The sequence below is a fragment of the Suricata suricatta genome, chromosome 3 (assembly GCF_006229205.1).
Source record: "Suricata suricatta isolate VVHF042 chromosome 3, meerkat_22Aug2017_6uvM2_HiC, whole genome shotgun sequence".
Classification (NCBI taxonomy): Eukaryota; Metazoa; Chordata; class Mammalia; order Carnivora; family Herpestidae; genus Suricata; species Suricata suricatta.
Window position 1 is genome coordinate 7,361,779 of NC_043702.1, and position 16,877 is coordinate 7,378,655.

Here is a 16,877-nt window from a genome sequence, read left to right on the forward strand (position 1 = left end):
AATTGAATAAAAAATAAATGGGAGGGACGATTGGGTGGCTCAGTCAGCTAAGTGTCTGACTCAATCTCAGCTCAGGTCCTGATCTCAGGGTCATGAGTTCAAGCCCCACAGTGGGCTCCACTCAATGAAGTGTGAAGCCTACTTTTAAAAAACAATGGGAGGAGAGACATGTTCACTGCAAAATCCCAAATAATTCATATAGTTATTCTTACCTCAAGGAAATGGAGTATAACTCCCCACTCCTTAGTTTGGGCTGCATATAGTGACTTCCTTCCAAGGATATAATGTGGAAAGGAGGGGAAAGTATATTTTACAATGGAGTAGACACTGTCAAGGTCACCAAAAACAAGGGAAGTCTGAGAAACTCCCATAAGCCCAGAGGAGCCTCAGGAGACATGACAACTAAATGTAATGTGGGATCCTGGACTGGATTTTGGGACAGAAAAAGGACATTCGATTAAAACTAAGGAAATCTGAACAAACTGTAGACTTTATTTACTGATATGTATCAATATTAGCTCTTTAGTTGTGACAAATATATAATAGAGGAAGCCAGGTGTGGGGGTATGTGAGAACTGTACTATTTTGTAACTTTTCTGTAAATCTAAAAAAGCATACTTCTTAAGAAGAGCTAGAACAGAACAACACTTGGTAAAACAGTTCCCTTCCTGGTGAGTTGTTAGGAATTGAAACGATACAGATCTTCGATCCCTGGATTAGTAATCAGGACCTGAGTTAATATTATTAGAGAATTATCTCAGTATCACTGAGAATTATCCAGGTTGAGTATGAATTGTTTTGAAGGGCACGAATAAATAAATAAATTTTTGGTGTTATATAGATTATTATTGGAGTATTAGATTAATGCCCCAAATTATTAGAATAATGCCCAAATATAAGGTGACCATGAATATAAGGCAGTCTCTTACCATTCCAATGAAAAAATATTCCTAAAAGAGATGGTGGAATAGAAACAGTATTGCCCAAATTTTTTACATGCAACTTTGATGTCACCTGGCACATAGTAAGTTGTTAATAAGCACTTTGTGAATGAATGATAGTTTGAGGGGCTCAGTCAGTTAAGCTTCCAACTCCTGATTTTGGCTCAGGTCATGATCTCACAGTTCATGAGATCGAGCCCCAAGTAGGGCTCCACACTGACAGCACAAAGCCTGCTTGGGATTCCTCTTTCCCTCTCTCTCCTGCTTGTGTGATTGCTCTCTCTCTCTCTCTCTCTCTCTCTCTCTCTCTCTCTCTCTCTCAAAATAAATAAACTTAAAAAAAAAAAAGCAATAGTTTGAGATCACGTATATGAAGAGACGTGGATCAGCCTGTGAGGATCCTCTGAAGGTCTTTGACCAGGAAAGTCACGCAGCAAAGGTGCGGTGGTATTTAGTCTCTTCTCAGGGGAAATGGAGGTAGCACAGAAGGCTTACGGGAGGCCAGGGTGTGGCCAGGGTTGGCATTGGGGCACAGAAGGAACCCCAATTCAGGAGGCAGGCAAATCTAGATTCAGACACCCCTGTAGACCAAGTGAGTGGGTCCCAAGAGTCTGAAAAGTAAAGGCAAGAGCACTCAGGTGGCACCACGGGCAGAAGAGACACTAGTGTGTTGGAGAAAGAGAAGGAGGCAGTTATGGCTGGAACATAGTGACTGGGGAGCTTGGAAACCATGGAGCGGACTTGAGTTTGTTTCTCAGTGCAAAGGAAAACCAGAGATTGACATCTAATTCACAGTTTTTAAGAAACTGCCTTCTTCTGTGAGGACTATGGATTAAGAGAGGAGGCAAGAATGGAAGCAAGGAAAGCCATCAGGAGAATAGACAGGGAACAATAATGAATTTGTAACAACACTCCGCTCCCTAAATGCCTGGGCACTGTTCTAAGCACCTCACGTGAACCAACTCATGTAAGTGTGCTGTCCGATTGGCACCCTCTTTCATTCTCAAAAGTACAAGTTTGGATGATAAATTATAGGAAACTATGAATCAGCCAATTAACATTTCAGGGAGGCAGTCTTCCTTCCCATCAATTTCAAATCATTCTAGGAAAGCCACCAACCAACCCAACGCTATAATACAGAGTTTAAGCAGGAAAAACTAGAATCTCCTCTCTGAACTTCCTGAGCCACCTCTCTATTGTTCCCTTCTGTTCTGGGCCTGTCTCTTGGTTGTCAGTTACACGTGGGTGTTTCTATTTGTCTCATTTTCTCAGTGTCTTTTTTTTTCTTTCACTCCATCCCGTGTGTGTGTGTGTGTGTGTGTGTGTGTGTGTGCACGCGCACGCATGCTCTGTGTTTCTTCCCTCTTTCCCCTTTGTGCTTTCCCTATTCCTCCTCTCTCCTCTCTTCCCCTCCCCTAATCTCCCTCTTGTCTCTTCTCTCAACTGGCCAGTGATGTGTTGCAATGCACAGTTGACCATCTCCATCTAAAACTAATTAAGCAAGAGCCAGTGTACTCATTCCAAAATGCTTCTAGATGATTTTTACCAAATATTTTAAATTCTTTTATCCCATCTCCTTCTTTTCACATCTCAAGGGAATTTACCTAGTACCTCATTCACCTGCCTGGTTTCTTCCAGCCCCCAAGCCTTCACTTCCCACTCCACCACCACCTCTCTGGCTGTCTTCTCTACCTCAGGTCTGTCCCCACCCCCCACACTGGACCAAAATCCTACCAGGTCACAGCTATTTAAAACATAAGAGGACTGATGTAGCCTTCTGTGTCCGGCCAAGCAACTCTCACTCTTCCATGTTGATCTGAGTTTATACTTTTTTTACCTTTCCTAAAAGACTGAACACTTTACCATCTATTGATGTTTTTTTTCCTAGAGCTTATTGTTTCCAGGCTGAAGCTTATTTTTAAGATGCTCTTCCTTTTACATATGGGAGTGTGCTGCTTTCGTCTGCCTGGTTGCAAGGAGAATCCAGCAGGAACTGCTCGCCCAGAGAGCTCCTGTAGTGCAGGTGTGCTCCTTTGTGCTCATCCCGGTGTAACCCGGAGCTTTTAAATGAGAAAAGACCTGGCTGACCCAGAAGGTGGTGTTTATAAATAGTCCTCCAGCCCCCTCCTTACAGCTTGTCCGCCTAATCCTCTCCTCTCAAGATTGGAAGTGACTTGACCTTTGAGTCTTAAAACTCAGGCTCTTCTTCTCTGAAAAATCTAGTTAGCAGAAAGCTATTAAAAATGTTTTCAGCCAGATAATGATTGGCCATCAAAGCTTGCCTTTCATTTCCAACATTTTTAGCCAAATATGCTGCTGCTTCTGAGGACTATCTTTTCTCATTGTTATTATTTTAAGATACCTTCCTTAATCATTTTTATTTCCGCGGCACCTGGGTGCCCCAGCCATTTGAGCTTCCGACCTCGGCTCAGGTCATGATCTTACTGTTGGTGAGTTCAGGCCCCGCATCAGGCTCTGCACTGACAGTTCAGAGCCAAGAACCTACTTTGGATTCTGTGTCTCCCTCTCTGTCTGCCCCTCCCCCACTTGCACATGATCTCTCTTTCAAAAGTAAATAAACATTAATAATAATTTTTGTTTCTTTTGCTATTGGGCTATCATGGATTTGTATTTTTATGATTTATAAAGCTGTTCCCAAGTGGCTGCATCTCTGCCATGAGTTAAGAGTATTCCTTTGGAGGCGTCTGGGTGGCTCAGTCTGTTGAGCGTCTGGCTTCAGCTCAGGTCATGATCTCATGGTTCGTGGGTTCGAGCCCCATGTCAGGCTCTGTGCTGACAGCTCAGAGCCTGGAGCCTGTCTTCAGATTCTGTGTCTCCCTCCCTCTGACCCTCCCCTGCTCACACTGTGTCTCTCTCCCTCTCTCTCTCTCTCAAAAATAAATAGAACATTAAAAAAAAAAACTTTAAAAGAAGAGTATTCTGACTGACAGAACTTGGGGTTCTAAGCAGTCTCCATCCCAACATCATTGGGTGAACCTCTGTTTGTTTGTCTCTAATTTTGTGTTATTTATTGAGGGTAAAGTCTTACAGCTTTCTTAGGATTATAAAATGAAGCACATGATATAGACACTCATAGGTTTCCAGATTAAGGTACATATAGTAAATGCCTAATTGTTGAACTAGCCAAAATATTTTTTAAATTCTATTTCCCAAAAAGATAATTAAAGCCCTTAAACTGCTTATTTACAGAGGAGGCGCTTATGCCAGGGAGAGAAGCCATATATTTTTAGCAGCTTATCTCCCTTGCTATAAAATAGAGAAATCTTAAGTTCACTATCCACTAATTATCGGAGAGAACACTCATTTTCTTTCTATCTTCTAATAGACTGAAGAGTAAGCTCTGATGCCAGGCTTTTCTTTGCTGACCTGGCAAGTAGCAGTAATGCTTTTTCTGGAAACTGCTAGATCTGATCTAGCTGTTCCTTTATGAAGGGAGCCCCTTTCCCGAGGCTTTTCTTGCCCCACTTGTGTGTGAGCCTGGAACTTTAAGAATAACTTTAGTATTGTTGTTTAATTTAAGAAAATCTGGTGTCCCACGTAGCTGTATTGGTACATATATCAAGAGAAAGAATGAAAAGCATGTATAGAACAGGTTAAATGAGGACTGTGTCTTCTGAAAACCTTGGGCTTAAATGTCTAAGGCAGTTCTGTTTAGATCTGAGCTCAAGAGTGGATTTGCTAGGCGGAACAATAGTATCTATTGTTTCATTTCTCCAGTTAGGGAAGCTTTCTCTTAATATACAGAGACCCCAGAATAAATAAGTGTATTTGTAGTCATTGGAGTTTTAATACAGGATCTAGGAGCATCCAGCTGGCTCAGTTAGTTGACCATATGACTCGATCTTGGGATGGTGAGTTCAAGCCCCACATTGGGCATAGAACCTACTTAAAAAAAAAAAGTGATCTGGGGCGCCTGGGTGGCTCAGTCGGTTAAACCTCCGACTTAGGCTCAGGTCAGATCTCACGTTCGTGGGTTCGAGCCCTGCTCGTGGGTTCGAGCCCTGCGTCAGGCTCTGTGCTGACAGCTAGCTCAGAGCCTGGAGCCTGTCTTCGGATCCTGTGACTCCTTCTCTCTCTGACTCTCCCCTGCTCACGCGCTCGCTCTCTCTCTCTCTCTCTCTCTCTCTCAAAAATAAAAAAAACATTAAAAAAAATAAAATAAATAAATAAAACATAAAAAAATTTTTTTTAAAAGTGATCTAATAACCAGGTATGTATACTTTTGACTTGCTTTTGAATTTAGTCATTTAAAAAAAAAAGTGGAATTTTACGGATGCCTGGGTGGCTCAGTCGTTAAGCATCCACCTCTTGGTTTTGGCTCAGGTCATGATCTCAGGGTTCCTGAGATCAAGCCTTGCGTTGGACTTAGCGCTGACAGAGCAGAGCCTGCTTGAGTCTCTCTCTCTGCCCTTTCCCTGCTCTCTCTCTCAAAATAAATATATAAACATTAAAAGTAAGATAAAGTGGAATTTCAAAATCGGAAGCAGAGAAGAGAACACCACACAGGTGTCGGAGAGCGGGAATATCTGAGGATATAAAGCGCATACGGGGAGCCGGGGAGCCGGTATGGCTGCATACGCTGCCGCCGAGGAGAGGAGCACAGCAGCGGGAAGTCCCTGCGGGAGGGGGGGGGGGTACAGTGCGCCAGCAGGTGGAGGGCACCGGAAGCTGGGGTACCCTTACGTTCAAGGCACTCTACTGGATAGCCCTTGGTTAGCTTTTGTGGCTTCTCTCTTGGAGCAGCAAAACCTAGAAAGAATCTCTCCTGAGGGTTAACTAGGCCATTCCGTGCATAGTGATGCTAACCGGGTGTCCCAGGCTACCCAAGCGGGCGGGAAAGGCGGGAGGCTCCCTGGGGTTTCAGAACCGACCGGCTGGCAGGTGACCAGGACCTGCGACAGTGTCGCGGCAGGAAAGGTGGGGTTAGCACTCCCTGGGGCTCGTTCTGAAGAACTGCTGGCTTTTCCGCAAGCCCCTGTGTGACTGGGCCCCAGACCCGGCACCCAGGCGGCCAAGCTGAGGTCATGTGCTTGCGCCCTGCTGTCCCAGGCCGCTGAGAGGCTCTGCACCTTCTGCGGCAGTGAAGCAGAGCCGCAGCAGTCTCCCGTGGGGGCTGGAGGCTGCAGGGTGCTGTTGGGAACAGGGTTTGGTTGCTAGACGGCAGAAAGGGAACACACCAGGCACGTGACGCCGGATCCACTGTGTTTACCTGAAGCTCAGTCTCTATAGATATTAACCGTCTCTCTCAGACTTGGCCTCTATGGGCAGTAATATTAATTTTCTTTTTCTGTAATTGTCCATTGTTAAAAAACAAACAAAAAAACCTTAGGACTATCTTTTTAAATTTAGTCCATTTTTGTCCCCGCTGTGTGTGCGCCTTGCTCAGTGTCTTGGGCGCAGAGTCATGTGCCCTCCTCCTGGCTTCTACTCCCTAGAGAAAACTGGTGTCCACTCGTCGCCAACGTATCTGGTACACGTCTTCGTATTTCTGAGTTGCACGCTGTGGCTGTCTTGATGTTTCCATCTTGGGTGGTGTTTATCACTCCCCACTCTGGAAAAGGAGTTTTGTTCCTTCCCCATACTCCCCTGCTGTCCACACCCCCACACATGCCCGTCTTCCCCTCCCTCCCTGGTATGACTCTGTCAACATTTTTGCAGTGAATCCATGTAGCAGACTGTAACTACTCTTTTCTCCCAATACTACCTCTGATTTTTCCCTGATGAGAGTTATTCTCTTCTTTGTTTATTTGTTTGGTTAGATTTTCTGTGCTTATAGTTATGATCTTGTTTTTTTAATTTATTTGGTTAGATTTTCTGTGCTTCTCACTAATTTAGCCCCCAAATCTCCCCTAATTGTATAAATCTTTCCATATAAACACATTAGATAGTCTATGAATCTCATCTTCTTAGAATCTCTCCCTAAGCATTCTTTTATTTTTTACGTTTGTTTATTTTTGAGAGGGAGACACAGAACATGAGCGGAGGAGGGACAGAGAGAGGGAGACACAGCATCCGAAGCAGGCTCCAGTGTCTGAGCTGTCAGCACAGAGCTCAACGCAGGGCTTGAACCCACGAACCATGAGATCATGACCTGAGCCAAAGTCAGATGCTTAACTGACTGAGCCACCCAGGCACCCCTCTCCCAAAGCGTTCTGACCTGCTCTGGTCTGCACCCTTGAGTGCCCTCCAGGCCCACTAAGGAGCTGTTGTCCGGGGTCTCCTTCACCTGTACCTCATTTCAGATCCCTTGCTTCCTGGGTTCAGTATTGTCCTCTTCCTTCCTAGTCTTCACCTGTCATTTTCAAGTAGCATATTATCAGTTTCTTGAGAAAGTAAATCTTTTTTTAGTTTCAGAAATTTCCCTGAGAATTTTAAAGTCACTGCTTCATTTTTTCCTCTGTCCTTCAGAGTCCGTGTTGAAAAGTGTAATTCATTTACATTCTGATTCTGACCTTTTATGTGACAGCTTGTTTTCCCTCTGGAAGCTTCTCCTTAACATTGATGTTCTGCAGGTTCGCTATGATGTGACTTGGGCATTTGCTGGGCCCTTTCAATCTGGGACATTTTTGTGAATTAACTCATTGATGACTTTCTCTCCTTGGTCTTTCTCTTCTGTCTTTCTTAAACTGCTGTTATTTAGATGTTGGCCCTCTTAGACTGATATCCAGTTTTTGTATCTTTACTGTCCTGTTTTCCATCATTGTGGCTTTTTATTTTTCTTTCTGAAAGAGTTCCTCGGCTTTGTCTTCCAACCCTTGCAATGAGTTGTTTGGTTCTGCTATCAAAATGTGTATTCTTCTGGGGAACCTGGGTGGCCCAGTCAGTTAAGTGTCCTACTTCAGCTCAGGTCATGATCTTGTTGTTCGTAAGTTCAAGCTCCACATCGAGCTCTCTGCTGTCAGTGCGGGGCCTGCTTCAGATCCTTTCTCCCTCTCTCTGACCTTTGCCAGCTCATGCTTTCTCTCTGTCTCTCTCAAAAGTAAATAACCATTTTTAAATGTGAATAAGTAAATAAAATATGTATTTTTTTCTAACAGTATTTCTATCATTTTTTTCCTGAATGTTCTTTTTTTCATTGCTATTTATTATTGACTCATTTATTGTATGATGAACAATACAGATACTAGAAAATATAATTACTTAAGTTAGAAGGCATTTTATGACAAAAAGAGATTATCAACCAACTAGCCTCAGAATGTGTAAGCTTGGGGCGCTTGGGGGCTCGGGGCGCTCGGTTAAGGATCCAGCTCTCAGTTCCAGCCCAGGTCATGATCTCACAGTTCATGAGTTCTAGCCCCACATCAGGTTCTGTGCTTGGGCTCTCTCTCCGTCTCTCCATCCCTTCCCCACTCTCTTGCTCACTCACTTTCAAAATAAATAAATAAAACTTTTTTTAAATTGTAAGCTTGAGTCAGAGAAAATCACCTAAAATATACAAAATTCAATTGTATATAATTTTTAATGTCTGTAAGAGTTATGTTATCTCTGGCCATTTTGTTTTTAATGTGTCTTTTTAAAAGTTTGTATCTTCCTCTATATTCTCTTTTTTCCTCTAAGATGCCTTTTTCTCCTTATTTTGGTCTATGTTTCATAGTAAATGCTTTTTTCAATTTCTGGTGATCCTTTCCTATTTTCTGATATTTAAGAGCAAACCACTAAACAGGTACATGAGAGCTCTGGACTTGGGAGCAAGACTTCTGGGCTGTGTGTGAACCTCACTGTGGGGCAGTCTGTATGAGTCACGTACTGGGATACCTCTCTTATCTGTTTCTTTAGGTTTGTTTACTTATTTATTTATAGAGAGCACACAAGCAGGGGTGGGGGCAGGGAGAGAAGAGAGGGGGGTGGGGGGAGAGAATGAAGCTCAAGCAGGTTCCACGCTCAGTGCGGAGCTCAGTCCCACCATCCCAGGATTATGACCTGAGCCAAAATCAAGAGACGGACGCTCAACCGACCGAGCCACCCAGGCGCCCCTCCTTAGGTCTTTTATCTTGTTGGCAGGTCTGATTCTGTTGGAAAATTTCTAATTTTGCACTATTTATTTTCTACCTCTTTCTTGCAATTTCTAGGTGTATACAGTCTTTGGTTTTCATGTTGCAGATAAAAATATCTCCACTGGGTCTCTGCTAAGTCCTCCTTTGGGTGGCCTTTGGGCCCTCCTGCACATTCTCATTTGCTCTCATGGCGCTTAGCAGGTTGGCCGACTGGCTAAAAAGTCAACAGGAGTCGGTCGGAGCAGATCTGAGAGCTAGAACACGTCTCGAGTACAAAGTTAAGAGTCACTTTCAGTGCATTATTTTTCCTTAATATATATGATCAGAAACTGGATGAACCTCCGGGATGCTGAGACAGGGAAGATACTGTGGCAGGGGACGGAAGACCTATCAGTCCCTGGCGTGGAGCATGAAGGTACTCTCCAACCCTTTATCTGCCCACGGCTCTCATGTTTCCGGAGCAGCGCCCAAGCATCGGGGAGCTGAATTAATGGAATTAATGCAGACTCTGATGGGGGGGGGGGGGCAAGCCCCTGCAGGCACGCGTGTTGTTGAGCTGTCTAGTTCCTTCCTTTCTCTTGCTTCCCCAGGTCCGCTTTCTGCTGAAATGTTAGCATCAGAACATACCTAAACATATAAACTAAGATCTTAACTTTGTCTTTTTTTTCCAAAAGAAAATTTGCATTTTTATCTTCCTGGAATAAAAGAAAAATGAAAGGGTTCAAACTAACAGAACGGAGCACAGAAGGCGCCTGTTCAGCCCACCTCCCAATGAGAGCAGCTCGGGAAGGCGCTTCGATGCACTGCAGCTTCTGCTTCTTGACGCTCTTTCAGTCAGATGCACTTGGCCAGTTGGGGGCCTCTGCCTAAATTAAAAAGCATAATTCTGTTACCAAGGCATTCTCTGAAATCTAACATAGATAACGTGTTTTCTAAATCAGCTCTAAGAAGCTCCCAGAAACCTGAAGGACCATGGTATGTGATTTTCACTGAGAGCGGTTTCAATATTTCTTTTTCTTTTCCAGCCCGTGTTCCCAAGAAGATCCTCAAGTGCAAGGCAGTGTCTCGAGAATTGAACTTCTCTTCAGCAGAGCAAATGGAAAAATTCCGCCTGGAACAAAAAGTTTACTTCAAAGGGCAATGCCTAGAAGGTATTCTGTGGCCTTCATGCCTAGAAGCCACACTTAGGGTGACTGGGGAGAAAGGCAAGACCCCGCGAACCAAAGCACAGCTCTGGTAGCAGGCATTTCGCAACTCAGTTTGTGATAGGATTCCTACACCCTACAAGACTGGGGGCCCCCGGCCAAAAGAAACAAAAACAAAGTTGACGACAAGGGGCATTGAGCCCAACAAAAGGGATTCTGACCCTGGTGGGCCTGGGGTTGGTGCCTGCTTTATCACCGGTGGGCTGTAACCAGGCCACGAGTCCTCTCCATCCAGCCTCCTGCAGCTCTGACTGGCAAGGCCGCTCTGCACGGAGTTTTACCGAGGACTGTGAGAGGCCACGTATGTGTGTGAGAGCTGGAATTCCAAATCAAAGGCCTAGTCTGTCCTTCTCTTGATCATTACATACAGCCTGCTTCTGAGAAGGCGTTGCTTATCCGAACCTGCCCACCGGCGCTAGTCTTGTAGACCCGGGAGCGTAGGCAGCAAGCCTCCGGTGTGGTTCGGAGGACAGCCCGAGGGACTTCCTGAGGGCCCTCTGTGTCCCTTCTTATGCCTCTGGTGCCACAGGCTTCTGACGGCAGGATTTGTGGTTCTTGGGGTAAGAAGAGGCTCACTCTAAAGGGGGGCGGACAGAGTCCTGAGACCCGGGCGCCCACGTACGGGCTTCTCCTTCCTGCAGAATGGTTCTTCGAGTTTGGCTTTGTGATCCCCAACTCCACGAACACCTGGCAGTCCCTGATAGAGGCGGCGCCCGAGTCCCAGATGATGCCTGCCAGCGTGCTGACGTGAGTGCACAGACCGCGGGGGCTGGGGGTGGCTCTAGAAGCTTCCAGGTGGTGGGGGGCCGGTGGTCCTGGCCAGCGGGCAGCCTGCTTGAAAATACAGGTAAAGAGTATCCAGAGATATTCAGGTTTCACATGACTTCTGTCATGTGAAAAAAATAGTGTGATCAAATGGAAAAAATAAACGACTTTCGATTAGACGGTTAGACTAAATTCCCGATTCATCCTGACCAGCTGTGCAATCTTGGACAATATTTACCTTCTAGCCTTATTCTTCTCCTCCCTAAACACAGAATTAATCATTCTATCTCACAGAGGTGTAGGCAGGATAAAAGAAGACGATATGGAAGGACTCACACGTGCTGTATATTAAATCTGTGTTCCTTTGCTCACTTTCCTGGCTGCCAAACGTCTGATGCTCTGCACGTTTCTTAGTGGCCTTTAATGGAATCTGTCAACGTTCTAATTTTGTTCTAGAGGATAATCTTTGGTTATAGTTTTTCAGAGACTGGCTTACCATGTTTAATAGCTGCGCTTCCCGTTTGAAGAATAATTAGTTTGTCCTTTGTCCAAAACCCCCGTCAGTAACAGAGCACTTACCATTGTCTCTGGAAAAAGGTATTAGTCTTTCAAAGGTTGTAGTAATACTGGGTTGTAGTGAGTTATTCACACACGTGATTGTATGATATTGGATTGTCCCTTTAAACACATCCTCGGTGAATGCCACACTGAATATAGAGGTGTTTATAAGTCCTTAGTAGATTTTTTATTATAGTAGTAGGTGTTTTTATTGTCTATTAGCCATTTAAATCTTGAGTTTCTTATGTACCTACTTTATAATTAATTACCAGCGAAAGTGTATCTGCTGGCTATTAATTATCCTGGAAAGTACAGGGTAGTATATAGAAGGGCATTTTTATGTTTATTACCTTCATTTCACTCCCCCTTGACCAGGCCTGATTTCTTTCAGGTTCTAAAACCAGTAAGTTGGCGATGACATATTAAGTTATTTCAGTCGTATTTTTACTTTTTGGAACCCCAAATCAGTTCCTCTGTTGCCCTTAACGTGGTTCAAGAGTGGTTTGGTTTGGAAGCTCTGGGACACCCAGCACGAAAAATGAAATTCCGCTCTGCGCACCCAGGTGTATCACCCGGGGTTCTTTGGCTGCAAGCCACCGAAAGTACCGCCAGCCGATACGACAGAGCTGACAGGTGTGGGGTGTCCTGAGACCTGGGCGGCTCCAAAGATGCAGACGGCAGGGATCCGCGGGTGGTTTCCTTCCGGAGCGGTCGTCGGAAGGACCCTGCTCTGGGGAGAGAGTCTGATTGGCCCAAATGATGTCCTGTGCCCACCCCTTTGTCGGGAGAAGGAGGGGCTGGTTGACTGGCCCGTGGGCTGGGGATGGGGTGGGTCCCCGAAGGGAAAGCAGAGTGCTCTTACCCAGAATGACCAGAGCGGATGCGGGGAAAGCCAGCCCTCAGCTGCCCACCAGAGCAGGTGCCGCAGGGAAGGTACCACCCGTGAGCCCTTTCGGTCTCCAGGTGTATCAAAAAGTCAGTTTAAAAGAAAGAAGAAAAGTCGCATTTATAAGCACCCCTGTGTGCAGAGTCCTCTACTAAGGACTTTATATATATTAAGGTATGCTCTCTCTTCCGTTTTCTGAACCTGAGGGAAAATCTAATCACAAAGTTAGATGTCACATTGGACTTCTAACCCCGTGTAGACATAGACTGTAGTGTCCCCAAGCCAAAGTTGTAGGTGGGTGCGTGTCCCTGGGCCCGGCAGACCCTAACCGGAACCACTTTGTGAGGACACGCTCTGTTACCTAACACACTCACTCTTGTGCCCTCTCTTCTTGCTCGCAGTGGGAACGTAATCATAGAGACAAAGTTTTTTGACGGCGATCTTCTAGTAAGCACATCCAGAGTGAGGCTTTTCTACATTTGAGAGAAGGACGCGTGTGCATTTCAAGAATTTGGGTTTTGAGGGGGAAAGGAGGAAACGGTTTACTTTTTTCCTCCACACGTTTGATTTTTGACACTTTCACCCCTAATTCCCTCTACGGCAAAATGCAGCGGCAGCCGCCAGCGGACCGGTTCTGTGTAGGCCGCCAGCTGGCTGTCCCCTCCCAAGCCGCCATCTCGCACTGACCAGACCACACTCCGACTCCAGACCCGGGTAGAAGGCAAGCCTCGGGTCCTTCCCAGGGCGACGCGGGCACAAACGCTTACCCCGAGGCTGATGCTCTTCCCACCCCCTCTTTGCCTCCCCCCTGGGCCCTGCAGGCAGCACATTTTCCTTCGGTTCCTGGTTTTGGAAAAATTCATATTCCTGACTTATGTTTAGTTTTTTTCCTGCCATTTCTATTTCATACATTCTCATACATCTAACTTGTAAAATAGACTGTGATATTATTATTATGTAATGAATTAAAACATATGAATTAAAATATTCCTACAGTCTTTAGCATGGCACTGCTTTCATCTCTGCTTTTTCTGGAACGTGAACTCGGCCCCAGGAGTGGGAAGAAAGACATTTATCAGACCACAGGATCACAACTATCTTTAACTCCAGAGATGGACTCATAGATCTTGTGGTTCCTGATGCTTCGGTTGCTGCTTTCCAAGAAGGTTACAACGTACCCAAACAAGACCCGAGACCTTAACGTTTGTCTTTTAGACATGGTACCTAGTGGTTCTCTTCCAGCACATAGATGCGCCTATTGTTGGTTTGTTAACTTTTTCCATACCTTCATGCTGCACGTTTGTTCAGGAGGTTAGGGTTAGCGGAGTAGGGACTCATATTCCTCAGTGAGAGAACAGAAGTTACAAAATGGAGAAAAGACTCTCCTTCGAGTGACGTGGAGAATGATGGGAACGCACCTGCGGTGGGGTGGGGTGGGGTGGGGTGCCGGAGGCCTCCACGCCGGTCAGGAGGTGGTGTGGCCGGTGTGCTGGGGGAGGGAGTGATCCTATCTGCCTGCGAGTCTGACGTGAGAGAGAAGGGTTCTTTTCTGGGAACTCAGCTGACCTGCCCGCGGCCTTCGCTGTCCGTCACAAGATCCAGCAGTGAGGTCTGGAGCCGGAGAGGAGGAGCCTGCACCAGGAGAGGGCCCTCTGTGGTGTGGCCCTGCCCTCAGATGCCTCCTCTCCCTCTGTTGCCGAAGGGTCTGTTTGCCCCTGTGACGGGGACAGAAGTACGTTTTTAGCATACTCTCGCCATCTTTCAGTGGTAATTCTGTTCCTCACATGAGGGCTGCTCTCTTCAAAAGCTGGTTTTTAAGTACCAAGACTGGATTAAAAAAACAACAACAGCAAAGGTACAATGAATCCAGATTTCCTTTTGCTTTCTGGAAATGCCATCTCTTTTCTGGGAGTGAGCGCGTCTCCTTGCCTTTTCCCAAGCTGTCTCTGCTCGCCAGAACTCCATCGGGGGCGGCTCTCAGGGCACTGACCTCCTGGTGGAGAGAAGGCCACCCCAGGGAAGCTTCTCCACCTGCCCAAGCCTCCTTCACTGCCCTTCTCCGCTCGCTCACCCGCCAGAACTGTCAGGGACGCGCGTCTTTGCCGGCCGCTCGGAGAGAAAGGGCTACAGGCAGCCTTAGACGCTCACCATCGGGCCAGGCACCGGGGCGCGTGCGCAGGCAGTGTCGCTCATTTTCTCATGAAACAACTAAGGCCCAACAAGTGTGCCCTCCAGGGACAGTGTGATGCAGGGGTTCTGAGCTGTGCAGGAGGCACTGGAGCAGGCCGGGAGGGTGGCCGCAGCCGTGCTGGACGAGGAGAAGGGGGGAGGCGCAGCGGCAGCGGGGAGCACAAGCAGGAGAGGACACGAGCCACGGGGACTGGCCCCTGCGGGTTAGAGGCCGCTCTGGTAGAGTGCGTGCAGGTCCGAACGCCTGCAGAGCTGGGGTGTCGTGGGTACATCGAAGGCCACAGAACGTTATGAAGGTGACACGGCCCAGGCGTAGCACAGTGGTTCTCAAATGTTCACAGGCACCTGCCCCACCCCCAGAGACTCTGATTCAGTAGGTGTGGGGCCTAGAAACCTACCTGTGAAAGCACGCCAGGTGCTTCTGATGCAGGTGATCTGTGGACCAGACTTTGAGAAGTGCCGGTGGACGGGCACCTGGGTGGCTCAGTCAGTTGAATGTCCAACTTCGGCTCAGGTCATAATCTCGCAGTCCGTGAGTTCAAGCCCCGAGTCAGGCTCTGTGCTGACAGCTTAGAGCCTGGAGCCTGCTTTGGATTCTGTGTCTCCCTCTCTCTCTGCCCCTCCCTCACTCATGCTCTGTCTCTCTCTCTGTCTCAAAAATGAAGAAACGATTAAAAAAAATTGTTTTTTAAAGAGATAAGTGCTGGTGGAGACGTTTAGGAACGTTAGAGACATCGTATATACGTACAGCCACCTGTGTGGCTATAAAATAAACGAGTCTCTGGGCAGCATGCTGAAGAACAAGGGTGCTCCCAGTTCTGACTTGTGCAGGCAGAGGGGAAGCATTCAGATGCTGGGGGCAATCAGGAGGCCTGAAGAGTCTGTGTAGGCAGCGGGGCAGAGGACAGGTGACCTTGGAGAAAGACGCAGGAGAACTTAGAAGACCCTTTCAAACATAGATTTCTATCTAGAAAAGTCTGGTTGAGGTGTGCTGTGTGCTGTGTAGTAAACCCTATCATCTGTCTCCATCCGCGTCACTTGCTGGTGTTTCGGGACTCTGGGGAGCGCGTGGGGAAGCGCTGCGTCCGGCCCTAGGAGGGCAAGCAGGGCCGGCAGGAAGTCAGGTCCGCCAGAGGCCACATTCAGGTCCACTTACCGCGTGTATGTGTGTGAGGCACAGGCCTGCCTTTCTGAGGTCTATCTCTAGTAGAGGGACATGACGAGTATAAATTCGTGCCACAAGGGTAGCACGGGGGAATTTAAAGGAAGAAGCAATCAGGGCGCCTGGCTGGCTCAGTCCAAAGGGCATGCAACTCCTGACCTCGAGGTTGTGACTTTGAGTCCCTTAAAAAAAATACAACTTCAAAAGAAATGAAGAAGAGATAAAAAAAATAATAAATGAATGAATCAAATGAAAGTGTAAAAAGGAAAAGAAGACACACAATTCAGAATATCAGTAAAGCCCTCTTCTCTGAATCCTTCAGCTCTTAGCCTACAAACATGTTCAAGTCACCCTAAAAAATAAATTTTTAGAAAGGCTTTCCTTCAATCCTGCACCACCTGCAGTTCTTGTCCCGCCTTCTGTTTCCCTGTGGATCCACACTCCTCGGAATTCTCTCCCTCATTTTTTCCATTCCCACCTCTCATTACTCCTCAGCCACTGCCATCTGGCTTGGTGCAGCCGCCTCTCCTCCAGTGCGTCCATGAACGCCGCTGATCACTGCCCCTCCGGGTCCTTCCCGCTTTGCCACATGCCTTTGATCCTTCTGGAGAGTCTTCTGGATTCTAGGACCCCTTTCCTGGGAGTTCTGTTCCTTTCAGGCTCTTTATTTTCATCCTACCACATTGTCCCTAAAACGTTTGTTAGTGGATTTATCTTCCTTCCTTCCTTCCTTCCTTCCTTCCTTCCTTCCTCCCTTCCTTCCTTTCTTTCTTTAGCTGTTGTATATCGAGAACATACTATATGCAAATCCTTTAAGCATTATACATTCACTCCATGCATATGTATTTTTACACATACTTGACTTTTTATACACCAGACACTGTTCTAAATGTTGGAAATGCTTGCTGGACAAGACTAGGGGCCTCTCTACCATTAGATTCCAGTGAGAGGAGACAGGAAGCAAATAATTTCAGATGGTGATCAATGCTCTGAAGAAATAGGACAGTGCAATGGCCCCACCAGCCTGGTGTGAAAAGGAACAGAGGACAGCGTTCAGCTTTTGACCACCAAAACAGGAGAGGTGAGGCCCCAAGCGAGCTGGCAGAGCTGGAAAGCCAGGCTTTTATTCGAAAAGATGTTTTAAGTCCCTTAAAC

General features: G+C 46.6%; 1 protein-coding gene across 3 annotated transcripts in view; it reads left to right on the forward strand.

The window, feature by feature from the left end:
* PDE6D (phosphodiesterase 6D) overlaps positions 1-14,228 on the forward strand; it is a 53,292-nt gene extending 39,064 nt beyond the window's left edge. The window contains exons 2-5 of one of the 3 annotated variants that reach the window (XM_029933597.1): positions 9,283-9,371; positions 9,982-10,107; positions 10,803-10,908; positions 13,367-14,228. In XM_029933597.1, the coding sequence (XP_029789457.1) occupies positions 9,283-9,371; positions 9,982-10,107; positions 10,803-10,908; positions 13,367-13,373 (328 nt within the window). In that variant the 3' untranslated portion in view covers positions 13,374-14,228. The other 2 variants (XM_029933596.1, XM_029933595.1) reach the window with 2 other exon arrangements.
* The last annotated feature ends 2,649 nt before the right edge of the window (positions 14,229-16,877 follow it).